We start from the raw sequence: 17,207 nt of genomic DNA, 5'->3' as shown, positions 1-17,207 counted from the left end.
ACGGAGATACCTTTACATGCTATTCTTAACGCTTCCCAATGAGTAGTGTTATGAGTTGGCACAACATTCGAAGTTCAGTTCTGGATTTCAGTCAAGTGATTAGATCTAATTTGGGAGAGCAGGAGCTAAATTTATTCCTGGGTTAGAAAAGTCATGTTGGGTAGGGGTGTGATGTTTCTGCTCCTGTTCTTTACATTGCTGAAAACAATAGATGCGAACTATTCACAATTAACAGTCACAGAGATTTTACTTAATAGTCACAGATATTTTACATTACTGCACTCATATTGGAAAACCCTCACACCCAGCATTACAGTAGAATTGATCCAAAAAGATTCATTAGATTTTTAATCGTCTCAAATACACAAAATAAAAAAAACAGTATAAAACTAAATTTAGAAATTAAAATCTTATTCAAATATTGGGATTAATAGGATAACAAGATAATACCTGGATGTCAGGCTAATTGCCTGTGATAAAGTGATTTTTTTAAAAAGTGGATAGAACTGGTATCATTAACTAATTGATAGCAAGTACCTCAAAATGATGTGAAGCACAAAACCCTGCAGACACTGTGATTGTCGTAAAAACGCAACATCAGAGAAATTCACCTGGTCACGCTGTGTACTTTATCTTGTCTCTTTGGCTTGGCTTCACGGATGAAGATTTATGGAGGGGTAATGTCCACGTCAGCTGCAGGTTCGTTTGTGGCTGACAAGTCCGATGCGGGACAGGCAGGCACGGTTGCAAGGGAAAATTGGTTGGTTGGGGTTGGGTGTTGGGTTTGTCCTCCTTTGTCTTTTGTCAGTGAGGTGGGCTCTGCGGTCTTCTTCAAAGGAGATTGCTGCCCGCCAAACTGTGAGGCGCCAAGATGCACGGTTTGAGGCAATATCAGCCCACTGGCGGTGGTCAATGTGGCAGGCACCGAGCTTTCTTTAGGCAGTCCTTGTACCTCTTCTTTGGTGCATCTCTGTCTTGGTGGCCAGTGGAGAGCTCGCCATATAACACAATCTTGGGAAGGCGATGGTCCTCCATTCTGAAGACGTGACCTACCCAGCGCAGTTTGATCTTTAGCAGCGTGGATTTGATGCTGTCGGCCTCTGCCATCTCGAATACTTCGATGTTGGAGATGAAGTCGCTTTATATAGTAAAGCTAAAGGTACATAACTGGCATTTCAGGCCTGAGGTCTTCATCAAGGTATGATCAATATGTAGGCAGGCACCTGAATAAAATGTCAAGGGCAGATTGTAATCTTATTCCAAGCTTTAACTGATTGCCTTAAGGTGTAACTGGGCATCCCCTCCTGAAGCCTTCAAATTCAATCTTACTCCCTCTAAATGCAAGCTACTTTTAAGTCCCAAATTAATTGCTTGAATGCTGTCTATTGTGTTTTTGTGAAGAAGTTTGATTGTGTTCTTTATGTAATAACAGTGACTGAACCACAGCAGTATTTAATTGAGAGGAGTGGGTCACTCAGCCACAAGTTTGCTCTGCCATTAAACGATCAAACAACACCTCAGAGCTTATTATGGGCTTTTAGAAGAGGAAGTCAAGGGACCATGCACACATTTTCAATAATGGGATTGCAGTGGAGTTAGTACCTTCAAGTTTCTGGGAGTCCACATAATCAGAGGACCTCTCCCGAAGCCAGCACATTGAAGAAGAGTTATCTGAGATTTGGCATGCCATCAAATACTAGACACAAGACGTACAGTAGAGTAGAAATAGGTAATTCAGCCCATCATGTCTGCCCCGCTATTTCATCAAGAGCTGATTCATTTTCCCCACTGCCTCGCCTTCTCCCATAATCTTTGATGCCTTGGCTAATCAAGAACGTAATCAATCTCTGCCTTAAATATACCCAATAACAACATTCACAATCACCCGTGGCAACAAATTCATCACTCTCTGGCTAAAGAAATTCCTCCATCTCTTTTCCTCTCAATCCTGAAGTTGTGCCCTCTTGTCCGAGACCCTCAAACCATAGGAATCAACCTTTCTACATCTACTCTGTCCATGCCTTTCAACATTTGAAATATTTCAGTGAGATCCCTCTCATTCTCCTAAATTCTAAGTCATCAAATATTCAAAATCAGAATTTTTTGTCATGAACAAGTCACAAAATTCATTGTTTAATGGCAGAATCACAGTGCACACATTCATATAAACCACTGTACAAAAATGAATAGTGCACAAAAAGTCCTGGTACTGCTGAGTGCTTATCTTTAGACTCCTTTTCCCAATGATAGTCGTAACTATCCCTCATAATCGAGGATGATGGCCTTCATTCCATTAATCCTCAGAGTGAAGACACCTATGCGTGTATTTGTTTTACGTGTACTCGATGTTGCACTCCAAGAAGCACATGATACTTCACTAATCAACCAATTCCAATGGAATGAAAACCACGACAATTGGAACTAATGGATTTGTTGCAGCCTTCGTCTGTCTTCACAGTTGATCAGTTCAGAATAACTTCGTCCACCTGTTCCACTGTTGAGGACTTGGTTGGATTGTTCTTTGTCAGGGACCTCACTGCCATGGATGACCCTACCAGGAGCATAACTTCAGATGGCATCACTCTCGGGATCACAAGCTTTTCCACCATGACAAGGTGGCAATCCATGGAGAAGTTTCTCAATGGTAGTAGAGTGAAGAGAACATGGTCTGGGTGGTGGAGGTCCTTGAAGATAGAACCTGCTTTCTTAAGACACTGCCTCTTGAAGATGTCCTCAATGGTGTAGCCTGGTGCCCAGGCAAGTTAACAACTCTCTTGAGTTTTTTCTTGTCCTGAGCGATGCAACCCGGTAGTTTTCTAGAGTCATCGGACACATACCATATCTCCTCAAACCTCTCACAAAGTATAGCTGTTGGAGAGCCTTCTTCATGATTACATTGATATGGAGGGTTCAGGACAAATCCTTGGAGATGTTGAGACCCAGGAATTTGAAGTTCTGAGCTCTTGATGAGGATTGGTTTGTGTTTTCCTGACTTCCTTCTTGGTTTTGCTAACATGGAGTGCAAGATTGTTGGTGTGACACCACTCAACAAGCTGATCTATCTCCCTCCAGTACGCTTCCTCATTGCTGTTTGTGATTCTGCCGACAACCCTGGTGTCATCGGCAAATCTATCCAAAGCATTGGAATTGTGCTTGGCCACACAGTCATGGATGTAAAGTGAGTAGAGCAGTGGGCTCAGCATGCATAACTTGAGGTGTGCCTGTGATGATAGTAAGTGAGGAGACACTGTTCCAATTTGTACCCCCCCTTTAAGAATATTCTGCACCACTCAGAAACATGCTGGAGCCAAGCACCCTGATCCAAGACATTATCCTGGAGTCTCTTTGCTGGCTGCAGAATCTCCCATCTGTTTCCCTATTGAATTCACAATGCTGTTGGTCTGGCTGCTGCCTTGCGCAGATACGTCATCAAGATGGAGGTGATGTGACTGCAGCTCGATGCAGCTCTTTGGACTCCAGGTGCACATTACCTTAAGTAAGTAGCTGTGCTCAATTTCTGAGGCACTGGAACCAGCAGACGAGCACCAGGGAGTATTTGAGGGATCTACAAAGGCCTGAAAAATTTGCTGGCGGTGACTCTAGATCCACCTGAGGAGCGTCCATTGCTGAGATCCTGACGGCTGAGGTGTGTACCTGGGATTTTGGCTTGGTGGAGGCTAACATGTCTGTCTATGGTCTCATACACTGCCAAACTGAGACCACCCACACATTGGAAGAACACCTCATCTTCTGACTGGGCACCCTCCAACCAGATGGCCTTCATATTGATTTCTCTGGCTTTTTTAACTTTCATCACCAGTTGCCTTTCCCTGTCTCTCCATTCTGTCCCCTTTTGGTAATGATAAATTCTTACCTCAGTCCCTTATAATATCCAATTAACACCTTTTGTTGGTCTGACTTCTGAGACAGAGATTTCCTGCTTCTGGTTTAGGCCCAAAACGTCAGGCAATATATCTTTAGGCTTTTTCAGGTGCATTCTTAGCGTAGAATGCACCTGAAGAAGCAGAAGCGGCCCTTTAAATTGCCGTTCAGGTGGCAGCTGCGCGGGACGTCCCCACATTGATCCTGCTGCCCTGCTCTCTCCCCACTCACAGGGCTGGAGCAGCTGGCGGGTGAATATAGCGCTTGAGTCGGGTACTGGCATTGTTTCGGCCAGTCCCCTTCCCCCCCCGCTGGTCGCTCCATCCCCCATTCTCCCCTGCTGGCCGCTCCAGCTCCCGTTCTCCCCACCGATCGCTCTAGCCCCGCAGTTCCCGCGCTGACAGGCGAGCCAGCTGCCCATGCCCTGACGTCCTGCGCCGGGGGAAGGAGCAGCTGGGAGAGGGGCTGTCAGGCGTTCGCCAGCTGACTGTCATCCCAAATGCAGCCACTTTAGGCCGCTGCATTCAGATGGTTGGGGAGGCCACTGTGTTGCAGCGATTATCCCTCTCGGAGGAGGGTTACAAAGTTCACCTTGCAAGCGCCTCCTGCATATTCAGGTGGCCTCCCAAAAGCCACATATTGTCAAAATATGTGGCTTTACAAGCAGGGCAATTGACCACCTGAAAGTGTCTTTTGTCTCCTATACGTAATAGCCATGCCACCTGCGATGGTACAAAAATGCACAGCAGAACCACAAAATACAAGACACAGATTTTATTCGAGTCACGCCAGTGGGAATGAGTAGTATTAAGGCTAGGTAGACAGAGTCACCCATCTAATACCAGTTCATCTCATTCAAAGTTTCAGAGATAGACATCTCTTTGAACTTGTTTGAGGCATATTGTTCCATGTCTCAACACATCTCAGGGTGTACTTTCTTAAGAAATGGGAATGATTAATGTCAAACAAGTGCTTCACACAAACAGGTGTGGTAAAAACCATCATGTAATCATTGTAATTTTAAAAAATCCTAACCAATACTGTTTTATTTAAAAGTTTATAAATTACATATATTTAAAAAAACCCAAAATATTAAAAAAACAAGTGTTTCAATGAACAAGTCAACTTGAATGGATTTCAATTTTTACATACAAATTAGTTGCTGTCTGGGTCACTTCTAATCCACTTTAACATCTGCACTTATGCTTTTAATTAACACATAAATTATCAGTCAATAAGTAATACCAAGCCATTCAATATTTACAAAGGGGAAGGAAGCTTCAAGAATGAGATATGATCAGAACAGAACCATGCCAGCACCTTAGCACTGGTGTGTGAGCCCTGTAGTTATTGACAGTCATTGTGCTGTTTGACAGATACTCTTAATAAGTTGCTGGGTATGTGGAAAATTATTGATAAATGGAAAGTGCTTCCAACATGATTGCTGCTACTCTTTAACAATGTGTAAACTGTGAATGGGTTTTCATGTAGTGCTGTTAAGCAAGTTTTGGGTAGAATCTACAGACCATTAACACCTTTGTAATCTTATTCAGAACAAAACATATTTTAGTGTGCTTTGAAATTGTCAGCCAAAAATCAGTTTAGTTTGGGGGTTTTGAATGATGGCTTTGAATAGTTAATTTAAATGCCAATTTAGCTTATCTGGAAAAAGCCCAGTGTCTGTTTTGAGTGAACATGTGTTTTTCCCCCCTCCTATAGATTTTTAAAGGTAGACAATTCAGTATTTAATTTAAAAAAAAATCAGTGGTGCTTTTTCTCATAACTGTAATGTCTGAACACCATAAAAATGCAAAATTCAACTCAGTTGAGCTGAAAAGACCAGCTGAGTTCCTCCAATATTTTTACTACAATCACAGCATCTGCAGACTTCCGTGTTTCATTTCATACATGTTCACATGATTAAAATTCATTCAGGTTGACATCCATTATATTAGCAAAGTTTTAGTTATTTTCTAATAGACAGAGCAGAAGAGAATATTGGCATTCACATGAAATTTCAAGATATTTCTGTCCAAGTTTAGATTGACTTGAAGGCAGTGAACAAAGGTTTATTAAATTTATCCAATTCTGATGAAAGGGAATTAATATGAAATATTAAGAATCAGAAGGAGAATCAGAATTTATTATCATGAAATCCGGGGTTTGCAGCAGCATCTTAGTACAAATATTACCATCTTACGACATTACTATATAAAATAATAGTACACAAAAAGTAAGGCAGTGTTTTTGATTCATTGATTATTTAGTCATCTGTTGGCAGCAGGGAAGCTGTCCTTGTGCTGCTGAGTGCTCCTCTTTAAGCTCCTGTACCTTTTCTCCAAGTGGCAGAATGAGGATAGAAGCTGCTTTTTTAAGACACCGCCTCATGTAGACGTCCTCGATGGAGTGAAATCTGGTGTCTATAATGTTGTAGGCCAACAACCCTCTGGTGTTTATTCTTGCCCTGAGAGTTGGCGCCTCCAAACCAGGCAGTGATGCACCAACCAGAATACTCTCCATGGTACACCTTAAAAGTTTACGAGACTTCAGTGACATACTGAACCTCATCAGACACCTCACAAAGTATAGCTATTGGCAAACCTTCTTTGTGATGGCATCAACGTGGAGGCTTCAGGACAGATCCTCGGAGAATTTGAAGTTCTTGACCCTCTTCATCACTGAGCCCTTGATACGGACTGGGTTGTGTTCCCCTAACTTCCACCTGAAGTCCACAATCATCTCCTTAGTATTGCTAACATTGAGCGCAAGGTGGTTGTTATAATACCATTCAACAAGCTGATTTATCTCCCTCCTGTACGCTTCCTCATTGCCATTTGTGATTCTGCCGACAACTGTGGCGTCATTGGGCAAACTTATAGATGGCATTGGAATTATTCCAGGCCACAGTCATGAGTATATAACGAGTAGAGTCCTTGGGGTGCGTCTGTATTGATGATCAGTGAGGAGGATACATTGTTTCCAAATCATACTGACTGTGGTCTTCCGATGAGAAAGTCAAGGACCCAGTTGTAGAGGAGGTTATGGAGGTCTCGATTTTGCAGCTTTTTGACCAGTACTGAAGAAGTAATGGTATTGAAGGCTGAGCTATTGAGAAATGGTACAAAAGTTTGATTAACTTTTCACATGTACTCTCCAATCTGTTGAATATTTCCAACATTTTCTATCAGATTGATTCCTGGGTAAATGGAGTAAAATTGATTTACAATTTCTGGAGTTTTAAAGAATAAGCCAATCTTCTCATGGAAATTTCAGATTCTGAAGGGCTTGGTTAGGTGGTTTCTGAGATTACTTTTTGTTTGTAGAGTCCAGAACTTGGGTCAGGGTCAGAAGACAAGCAGCCAGGCATCCAGGTCTGAAGACAGAAATTTCCTTTCAGAAGACCAATCCAGGTATTGAATAAGGTTGAAATCAAGAGATCTTTAGAATGCAGGGTATGTCAGAATTGAAAAAGAAAGTTGAAGACACATCAGTCAGTCATGTCTTGGGTGAGGAGTTTGGACAGCCCACGTAGCCAACGTCAAATATGGCTGAATATACAACTCCTTGGAGGCAAAAATAAATTTCTACTTCCTTCAATGTTAATTTCTTTCTACCGAGAGCAAATAAATGATCAAAACCAAGAAAATGACTATATTCAGGAAGGTGAAACCAGAATACAAACCAGTCCTTGAGGGCCAGCAGTGGAAAGGGTAAAGAACTTCAAATTCCTGGGTGTCATTGTCTCTGAAGATCTATCCTGGGGCCTTCATGTCAATGTAATCAAAAAAGAAGGCTCTCCAGCAGCTATACTTCATTAGTACTTTGAGGAGATATTGTACGTCTCCAAATTTCTGCAGATGTACCGTGGAGAGCATTCTGACTGGTTTTATCACTGTCTGGTATGCAGGAGCCAATGCACAGGTCAAGAAAAGGCTACAGAGGGTTGTGAACTCTGCCAGTACCATCATGGGCATTAGTATGCTCCATTAAGGACATCTACAAGAGGCGATGTCTCAAGAAAGCAGCATCTAACAAGAACCCTCACTACCCAGCCCATGCCTTCTTCTCACTGCTACCATCAGGAAGGACGCACAGGAGCCTGAAGAAAAACACTCCATGGAACGAAAACAGCTTCTTCCCCTCCCCTTCAGATTTCTGAATGGACAATGAACCACAGACATTACCTCCTACTGTTCTTTGCACTAATTTTTTTTCAATATGGAAATTAATCTACAGCAATTTTTGTACCTGTAATGCACAAGGCTGCTGCAAAACAAATTTCATGACACATTTATGGCAATAAATTCTGATTCTAATTTTGTGGGAATAATCTTCACATCCATGTTATGTGATACACAATAACCATCACAGTTGTCAACTGCACAATTTAAAACAAATACCTGTTGAAATTTTAGATATATGAATGTCAGAATTAGCAAAAGCATTCCCGCACTATTCGCTTTTACATACTCAAGAGACTTTAGACAATCACTTTTGTTTTACATTGATGGAAAATACAATGTTTCATTCATTAGACTGAATTAAAATAACTGCTTGTTAAGTTTAAAATAACTAGAGGCATCAATGATTGAAGTGGCTCTTAGGATCCAACTAATTATTGGAAAAGAATTCCATTGAATTTATATTTTTTTTGAAAGAAAAATGCTTTCTATAATTCACCTTGCCTGTGCAAGTGTAAAAGATTATTTGGAAGGTACTTCATTATTACCAATAAAGTATTTATAAGGCACTGTGACCATAACTGCAGAAAGAGCTATCAAATCATTTTATTCATCATCTCTTTCAATACAATATACTGTACTTAGCAGATTCCCTGTGGATTGTCCTCAGGAGAGATGCTTTAAAACTGTGGGCTCTTTTTACTTGTGTTCCTACATTATTTGGTACAACAGCATTTAACTTCATAAAGTTCTTGTAATGAATGGTTCATACACCAGAAGGACGATGGGGTAATGCTAAAACATAAAGCAGAATAAAAAAAATCCAGAATTATCTTTTTATTGGTTGGTCAGTTTCCAAATTATTTGTGTCCAAATAGGGTCAGAATGTTAATGTCCTCTCAGAATGATCATCTTGCCACTGCTATTCACAACCAATTGACAATTTTTGACTAGTCTTTACAATTCTACTTGAAAGCTGTTGCGTTTAGATTAAAATATGGATTAAAAGTTGTCCTTTCTGACAACTTTACCAAATCCTTCATTCAACATCACACTCCCATTTATTCTGATGCCTAATTCACTTATTTGTACAGCAAAGTGTAATGAAGTATGGCGGTATCACTCAATTTACAGATTTTTGCAATGAAATGCCTGTAGTTTAATGTTCTGAGCTGGATGACATGTGGGTGCTGCTTTCAAGGAAGTATTTAAGTCCATCAAGTCCTTGGTTGTATAAATACTTCACATACCCGTTCCACGCTTTTCCCTTAAAAACAAAGCAAATTAGAGTCAAAAGATATTCTAATATTATGCAGTTCTATCACCAAACAAATTATGTGGCGTAACCAAGCAATAATTGGACTGGAAGCTATACTATTTCTCTGTATACTATTGCTGCTTGATCCACAGAATATTGAAAGCAGCTTTTGTTTCTATTTCATATTTCCGGCACCTGCATGATTTTGCTTTCCCAGTATAAAATCCACAAAGGGTTGTAGAGATAAAGGAGTTCAATTACATGATTAAGCTGGGGTTGTTCTCCATGAAACAAGTTTAGGATTTGAAAGAGATGTACAAAATCATGAAAATTTCAAATGGGATAAAGAAAGCTATACTATTAGCAGATAGTTTAAAAGATGTACAGCCCAAGTAAGATGGATAAAAGATTCAGGGAGATTGCAAATAAAAAGTTAACGTATATTTTGGTGTACAAGTTGAGTCGTGAAACCCTAAAAAAAACCCTAAAAAAAATTCTCAAGGTGGTGGGTGGGGGGGTGGATATATTTTTGAGACCTTAAATTCACACAAAAAAAGATTCTAGTCAATTTGGCGTACAAGACAATGCTGAAAGCACCACCCATCCCCGACTCTTCCCTACTGCCACGATAATCGCTCCTAGCTGGGACCCTGAGGTCGCCCTTCCTGACTGATAGGCTGAAGTTGCTGCTCCTGCCGGTAGTACGACGTCACCGCTCCAGCTCCATGGGCCATCGCCACTATTGCCTAGTTGGCCGAGGTATATATTTTTTCAAAAACTTACATAATTTACAGCTTTGTTCCTTGTGATTGAGGTGTTTTAAAAGTTTTTAGGTTGTTTCTGGGAGGCCCAGACAGCTCAAAAAATGGGGGTCAACATATGCCAGATATAACATAAAACCATTAAAATGAAGCTAAAAAGGGGCATCAACCTATTGCTGGTCGACTTGTACACTGAAATATACAGTATTTTATTAAATCAAGTGAATAGTTATGACCAATTACTTGCTGATGAATGATAGAAATGAAAGCATCAAGGTGTTCATTATCAAATTAGAAAATGAAAAAAAAATCACGAAAGGAGCCCACTTGAATTGCTTTGCAGAGATGGTATGGTTTCAATGGGCCAAATGTCTTTGTTTTAATAATTCAATGTACCATAAAACTCCAATATCCCCACCAACTATTCTGAAATCCCATGGTTCATCCTCTGGTTTATGAAGTAATGTTTCCCATGTCCCTTTTACACTCACCTGGGGCCCTTTTCTCTGGGGAAAAAAAAGAGGCATTAATAGTATTGAATGTAATTGCCAGAATATTTGGTTGGCAAAAATCGCAGGTGTGCCAGCATGCATATTTGTGCATACATGGGATTTTAAAAAAATTATAAACAGCCCTCACCAAGTCAGATCTGACAGAGAGAGACAGGGTGTGGATGAATTGCTCAAAACTAATTTCTTCATGCATATTCCATCACATCTTTAAGTTACATACCTGTATTGCATTTAGTTTCTTCCTTCCATTGGGCCAACCCTGCAACAAGTTTAATCATGGAATTATCAAGGGTGAAATCACTAATCTTTCCTCAAGCAAAATTTTCATATTGATAATGTAGCAGACCTTATCATCCAACCTATTGAAGAGAGCACCTTTGTACAACACGAAAAATCAAATTTTGGGATAATCCAAGTATGAATAAATAGAACTACAGAAATTAATGATTTTGAATTGTCAAATTGTAGGTAGAAATATAGGAGTAAAACCAATTTTTTTTACTCTGCTCCTGTGGAACTACAACTCACCACAAGAAACTGATTACAAAATTTAGAAACGTAAATATAGAAAAAATGAAAAAAAATTAAATCAGCCATCAGCAGAAAACAAACTGCTGCTAGAACTCAGTGGGTTGGGCAGCATCTGTGAAGCAAAGGGCTAAAAGACATTTTAACTTGAGACACTGCATCAGTTGAACAAGTTGAAAGCAACAAAAAAAGTGAGCGCATCTCAACAATTAGCCTCACTAATTTGGTCTTCAAAAATGGCATGACATTGTAAATATCTAATATGAACAAAACAAAGAGGCTACAAAAAATTATTTTTTGAAAAGATCAAGAATGGAAAATAAGACAGTGACTTCTTCAATGCAAAAAAACATAATGGGGTTCAACAGTATGATGTGCAATGAGGATACTGAAGTCGAAGCAAGGGGACCATTTAACGATACAAATGCCACTGAAGGAAGCAGAATTGTTCTACATTGACTTTAAAAAAAATTGTTTGTACTTTTTGATTTTACTTTAGATAGGTTAGCTTGCAACTTCAGTAAACTTTTTTGAGAACAAAATTGCAGTTTCCCTCCTCGTCGAAAGAAAGTAGATTTGTCTAAATGTGAAAAAGGAAACTTCTTTTGGCTTTATTTCAAGAAGAAAAGCACAGCTATAGACCCAACTTTAGACCACAGGTTTCAACTAAAGGTTCCCTCAACCATAATAATTAAAAAGTTTAATAATGGAGTATATTAACACAAACAGAAGAAAACATACTGACACACCAAGTTCACTTTGGCATAGATTCTCTTACATCTTTTCATTTCAAACCTTCAATTCTCAATGTTTACCTTCTTGATAAAGTTTATGGCATATCCCATGAGTGCTGGATGATTAACAATATTAAAGCTGTGCTTAGAATCCAAAATCTTTATTTGATCCAAGAGATGGTCTTCAATCCCAATACCCATCAAACTAATATCTTGTGCAAAGTTTCCAGATGTCCACAAGCAACTGATTGTAGCTCTTACAAATGTATTGTATTGTTGAAATATTTTCCTATTCATCTTTAATCCTATGTGCACCTGGAAAACATTTTGAACAGATATGTGGTGTCCCACTTAATCAAATCAGTTACTCAGATTTCAATTTTAATAAAAGTTCAAATATATTCGCAACTTGTCTTTATCTTTATTATTTTATTATAACAGTATAATAAATGGGTCTCACATCATTGCACACATTTAATACTAGATAGAGTTATTATAATTAACTATTAATGTAGTTATGCATATTTTATTATTTATGCATTATTTTTTCTCCCTTATGTATTTGCATACAATTGAATCATTATGTAATCATCATTTATTATGTATGCTTATATGTTAAACAATAAAAATATTTTTTTAAAGTATGCAGACTCCACAAGTTATGAATGACTCAACTTCCAGAAATCCAACTTTACACAAATTCTCCCATACATAATGAAAACATTTTTTGAGCTCCATGGTATTCATGAATGATTGGATTGTGACAGAGTATATAGATATGTTTTTGGGAGATAAATTGGGAAAGGTTTGTTGGAGTAGGTCACATACAAACACTTTGAAACAGATCTTGTTTAAAATATTGGAGCTCTGCCCCATGCTTGACATATCAGCTCCATAGCTTTTGCAAGAGCTTTGGAGAGTGCACAAGAGACTTCACTAATGGATTGTTGTTTACAAAAGGCAACAGATGAAAGATCTTGTTGGAGCCACAGATTGTCTGGAAGAGAACTTGTTGTTCTAAGAGAATCATGTGGTTTTGCAAGCAGAGAGTCAAACAGGCTTTCTCTCTGTGTGAGAGAGAGAGAGAGAGAGAGAGAGAGAGAGAGAGAGAGAGAGAGAGAGATGACTTCTACAGTGTTACAGCCAGCAGAAGCAACTGGGACTGGAACTAGACAAGCTGGTAAGCTTGTGGAAGATGGCCTGGTCAAAGCCCTTGTGGTTTATGCAAGAGGAGAGGACTGGCTGTCTAAGTTTCACTTGGAATAAGAGTAACAAAAAGGAACTCTGTGGTGTCCTGAAAGAAAGAGGTTATTATCTGGAGAAGCCTGAAGGGGCAAGTTTCGTAAGCAAGACACTGAAGTGACTGATGGAAGTACATCAGTTTGGATGTCCTGGAACAACAAATCTCTCTGAAAATCGACAAGAAACTCCCTGAGCGGTAACTATTTGCCTTTCAAGCACCAAAGCCTGGTGAACTTTATAAATGTTAAATTCTGTGCACAGTATTGTTACGAGCCCAGAGGACCCCAAAACCCAGCAGCAATAGATATTCACCAAGACAAATGGTTACTTAAACAAAAGTTGCTTTTAAGTATCTTTAAACATGAAAATAGAATCACACTTTAACTTAACTCTATTTACTTACTTAACCCCCTTCTAATTCTAAGCGCACATGTATGTAATATGTGTGTAAGTTCAGAAAAGTTCCTTGGTTCACAGTCCAGTCTCACTTCTCATTCCACCAAGTTCACTCGTTGCAGGCAATTCTTATACTGTGGCATCGACAATGGATTTGGAGAATGCATTCGAGCCAAACTTGGCTATACAGTTGTAAGTGCACAGGGAGTAGGGGACCAATGACATAGCCTTGGGGTGCCCCTGTATGGAGTGTCACTGTGGAGGAGGTGATGCTGCTGACTAGCACAGACTGGAGACTGACAATAAGGATTTAAGAATTCATTTGCAGAGCAAAAGGTTGATGATAATCTCCAGCCAGTTGGTTTGCAACGGTTTTAAGGACATAGCCAGGTACACAGCCTGGGAACACAGTAACCAGGGACGCACAAGGACTCTTCATTGTTTTTCCCTTTCAAAGAGAGCAGAGAAGGCATAGAGTTCATCCAGAAGAGATGCATCACAGTTAATGATACTGTCTTGTTTCACCTTAAATGATGCAATAGCACGCAAGCCCTGTCACATCTGTCAAGCATGTTTCCAGCTTAATCCAGAATTGTCTTCGCATTAATAATGGAATGTGTAACACATTCCGAAATGTGCAATGCATTCTGAAATAAAAACTCGACAAGAAAGTTGATCCATTCATTGTTAACCAAGGAGATTATGGATAATACCAGATTACTATTTTATAATAGGAATGTCAGAGGAAAAATAAAGAGAAGACCAAGCTGAATAACTTTGCAAGGCATAACATGTTCATGGAGCTGAAAAACAATGCAAAATTGAACCAAAAAATATTAATTACATGGAGACAACAATAAGAGAAAAACAAGGGGAATGACTGGGCATTAGACAAATATTATATAACTACCTTCCATCCACAAATGAAAGAATTTAAAATAATTAATATCAGTTTTTCCAAGTACAAATACAAGGGAATTTAAGTTACAAAATATCCCAAGTCTTGATAAACTGCATTCTCACTTCCTCAGTGTTGCAGAGATGGAAAATACATTCCAAAGTTGATAATCTTCCAAAATTTGAGGGATTTTTTGCCTTCTTCAAGAAATGCAGAAAATGGCAAAAGGTTAAAAATTGATTTAAAAGTTTTTCCTCCACCAAGAGCTCCTTTTGTTAATAACATCTTTATTATTGCTCTTGAGGGACTTTAAATGCTAGAATGTGGGACAAAATACAAATTGATGGAGGAACTCAGCGGGTTGAGTTGCATCGGTGGGAGGGGGTGGGGTGGGAGGGAAAGATGGGGTTGTTGAAAGAATTGTCGTTTTGCCTGGTGTAAAGTCTTGACTGGAAATGTTGACAATCTGTCCCCCCAATACTTTCCACAGACACTGCTCATTCCCAGAGTTTGCTTTTCAGCATTTATTATCTCTTTTCAGAAAACACCAGCACAAATTGTAAACTTCAAATCTCTTTAGCCTCCACCCTAAAAGACTGTCGTTTGCTCCCTCTTCCTTCAACATTAAGCTGGTATTACTCTCTTATCACTGATAAAACATAATGGATTTGAAATGCTAACTATATCTGCTGAGAAACTTCAGAATCATTATTTTTATTTCAGAATTCCAGCACTAGAGTACTTATTGAATGAGAAGCTTGCATTGGTGGGACAGAGAAAAATTAATTCAGCTATTGTTAAAGGGGAGGTGTTCTGAGACCAACTTCACAAAATGATTTCATAGAATATTTGACTTCTTCACAGTCACTTATAAGACTAACCACACCCATCCATTAGACTACAAAACATTCTGGAATGATTCAGATCCCAAATCAAATACACTGTTAACAAAGAGAACACCAGCTTCTGACTCAGTAAACTTTTCACCCATGCTAAGACTTACTGACAGCCATCAATAAACATAATCTGATGAAGGATTTTAAGAGTTTATAAAATGTCATCAACAACATGGGCTTCGTAAAAGTGAACAAAACAACCAAAAATTGCATTTCACTATTTTAGGAAAGTAACTCCTCCCCACCTCCCCCCTCAACCTACAAGGACCACAAAAAGACCTGTCTGCACTATTGATGCACCAGGCTTTTTCTTGCACTAAATGTAACTGTAAATATTTATCTTCTGTTTATATTTATGATCTCTTTCCATCCTGGGTGATTTATTGTACTATTATAGTATTTCTTTTTACACAAGTACCTGTTTAGCTGAAGCAAGTAAGAATTGATGCATATGTACATAGCTTATTGTCATAAACAAGTACAAATTTCAACCACCATGTAATATAATCTTGCAACTCAAAATGGCTCATGATAGATAACCTTACATTTTTGTTCGGATCCAATGACTTCAAAGCTATAAGATTTGTACGATACCTGAAAAAAAAAAGAAGCAAAATTGTTTTTCCATATATTGGTATTACAAAGCTGTAGAAAACTGGAGAACTACAGTAAATTTGAAAAACCACTAATTTTTAGTATATTTGATTTTCTGAAGCTTTGATACAAATATTTTTAATGACTCAAAAACTATCCAGGCTTCCAAGAGCCACTCAGATTAAAAGTGGGCTCATGCAAATGAGGAAAAATATTGATATTCAAGGTCATTGATCATTTGAACTCACGAGTCCAGTATTAATAAAAGTTCATTTGATGGAAACATTATTCTAGTTTCTATTTCCATGGATGCTATTGGCCCTGCTTAGAATTTCCAGGATTTTTTCCAGATATAATCAGCATTTGCAATATCTTTCTTTTTGTAGTAAACAAGGGGATCTGAACATTTGATCAAAAATATGCATTTTAATGAGAATCAAAGGAGAAAATAGAAGTGGAGAGGGCTTTGGAAACACATTTTAATTCATGGGTCCACAGAAGGCAAAGGAGATTGTAAAAACTACTAGAGAGGGAGGAAGGAATATGGGGCAGAAATATGGGTTACAAAAAGAAGCTAATCCATGGAAAGATTTAAATGAGATATCGGTTATCAAAACTTTGGCACTGAAATAATGATACACTAGAAAATGGACAAATGCAGACAATAATACTTATTCAAAAGAACAGCAGTGGATGATTGCTTTTCATCAAATGTCTGTGACTTGCAGTGTGCCACAGGGATTGGTCCTGGGCACATTGTTGCTTGTCACCTACATCAACGATCTGGATGATAATGTGATAAATTAGATCAACAAGTTTGCAGATGGCACAAAGATCAGAGGTGTTGTGGTCAGTGAAGAAGGCTTTCAAAGCTTGCAGGGTATGGATCAACTGGAAAAATGGGTTTAAAAATAGCAGATGGAATTGAATGCAGACAAATGTAAAGTGCTGCATTTTGGAAAGATGATCCAAAAGGGGCATACACAGTAAATGATAGGGCACTGAGGAGTACAGTAGAATAGAAGGATCTGGGAATAGAGGTATGCAATTCCCTGAAAGTGGTATCACAGATAGATAGGGTTAAAGAGTTTTCAGACTTCATAAAGTATTGAGTATATATAAGGAATTGGGATGTTATGGGAAAATAGTACAAGATATTCATTGGGTAGACCAAATTTGGAGTATTGTTTGCAGTTCTGGTCACTTAAATACAGGAAAGATATCAATAAGATTGACAGAGTGCAGAGAATATGTATCAGGATGTTGCTGAGACTTCAGGAACTGAGTTACAGGGAAAGGTTAAACAGTTTAGGACTTTATTCCCC

The 17,207-nt window shown here is 38.8% G+C and overlaps 1 protein-coding gene across 2 annotated transcripts in view; it reads right to left on the bottom strand.

Moving 5' to 3' along the window:
• Positions 1-8,653: 8,653 nt before the first annotated feature.
• The window catches only part of cenpi (centromere protein I), a 57,302-nt gene continuing 48,748 nt past the window's right edge, over positions 8,654-17,207 (bottom strand). For both annotated transcript variants that reach the window (XM_069893108.1, XM_069893110.1), the window contains 4 exons: positions 15,834-15,882; positions 11,938-12,171; positions 10,815-10,853; positions 8,654-9,330 (listed from right to left, as the gene is read on the bottom strand). In XM_069893108.1, coding sequence (XP_069749209.1) covers positions 9,223-9,330; positions 10,815-10,853; positions 11,938-12,171; positions 15,834-15,882 — 430 coding nt within the window. In that variant the 3' untranslated portion in view covers positions 8,654-9,222. The remainder of the gene's footprint in view (positions 9,331-10,814; positions 10,854-11,937; positions 12,172-15,833; positions 15,883-17,207) is intronic.

Source organism: Narcine bancroftii, chromosome 8 (genome assembly GCF_036971445.1).
Source record: "Narcine bancroftii isolate sNarBan1 chromosome 8, sNarBan1.hap1, whole genome shotgun sequence".
Taxonomy (NCBI): Eukaryota; Metazoa; Chordata; class Chondrichthyes; order Torpediniformes; family Narcinidae; genus Narcine; species Narcine bancroftii.
Note: the sequence above shows the minus strand (reverse complement) of the source record. Positions and strands in the feature narration are given on the sequence as shown.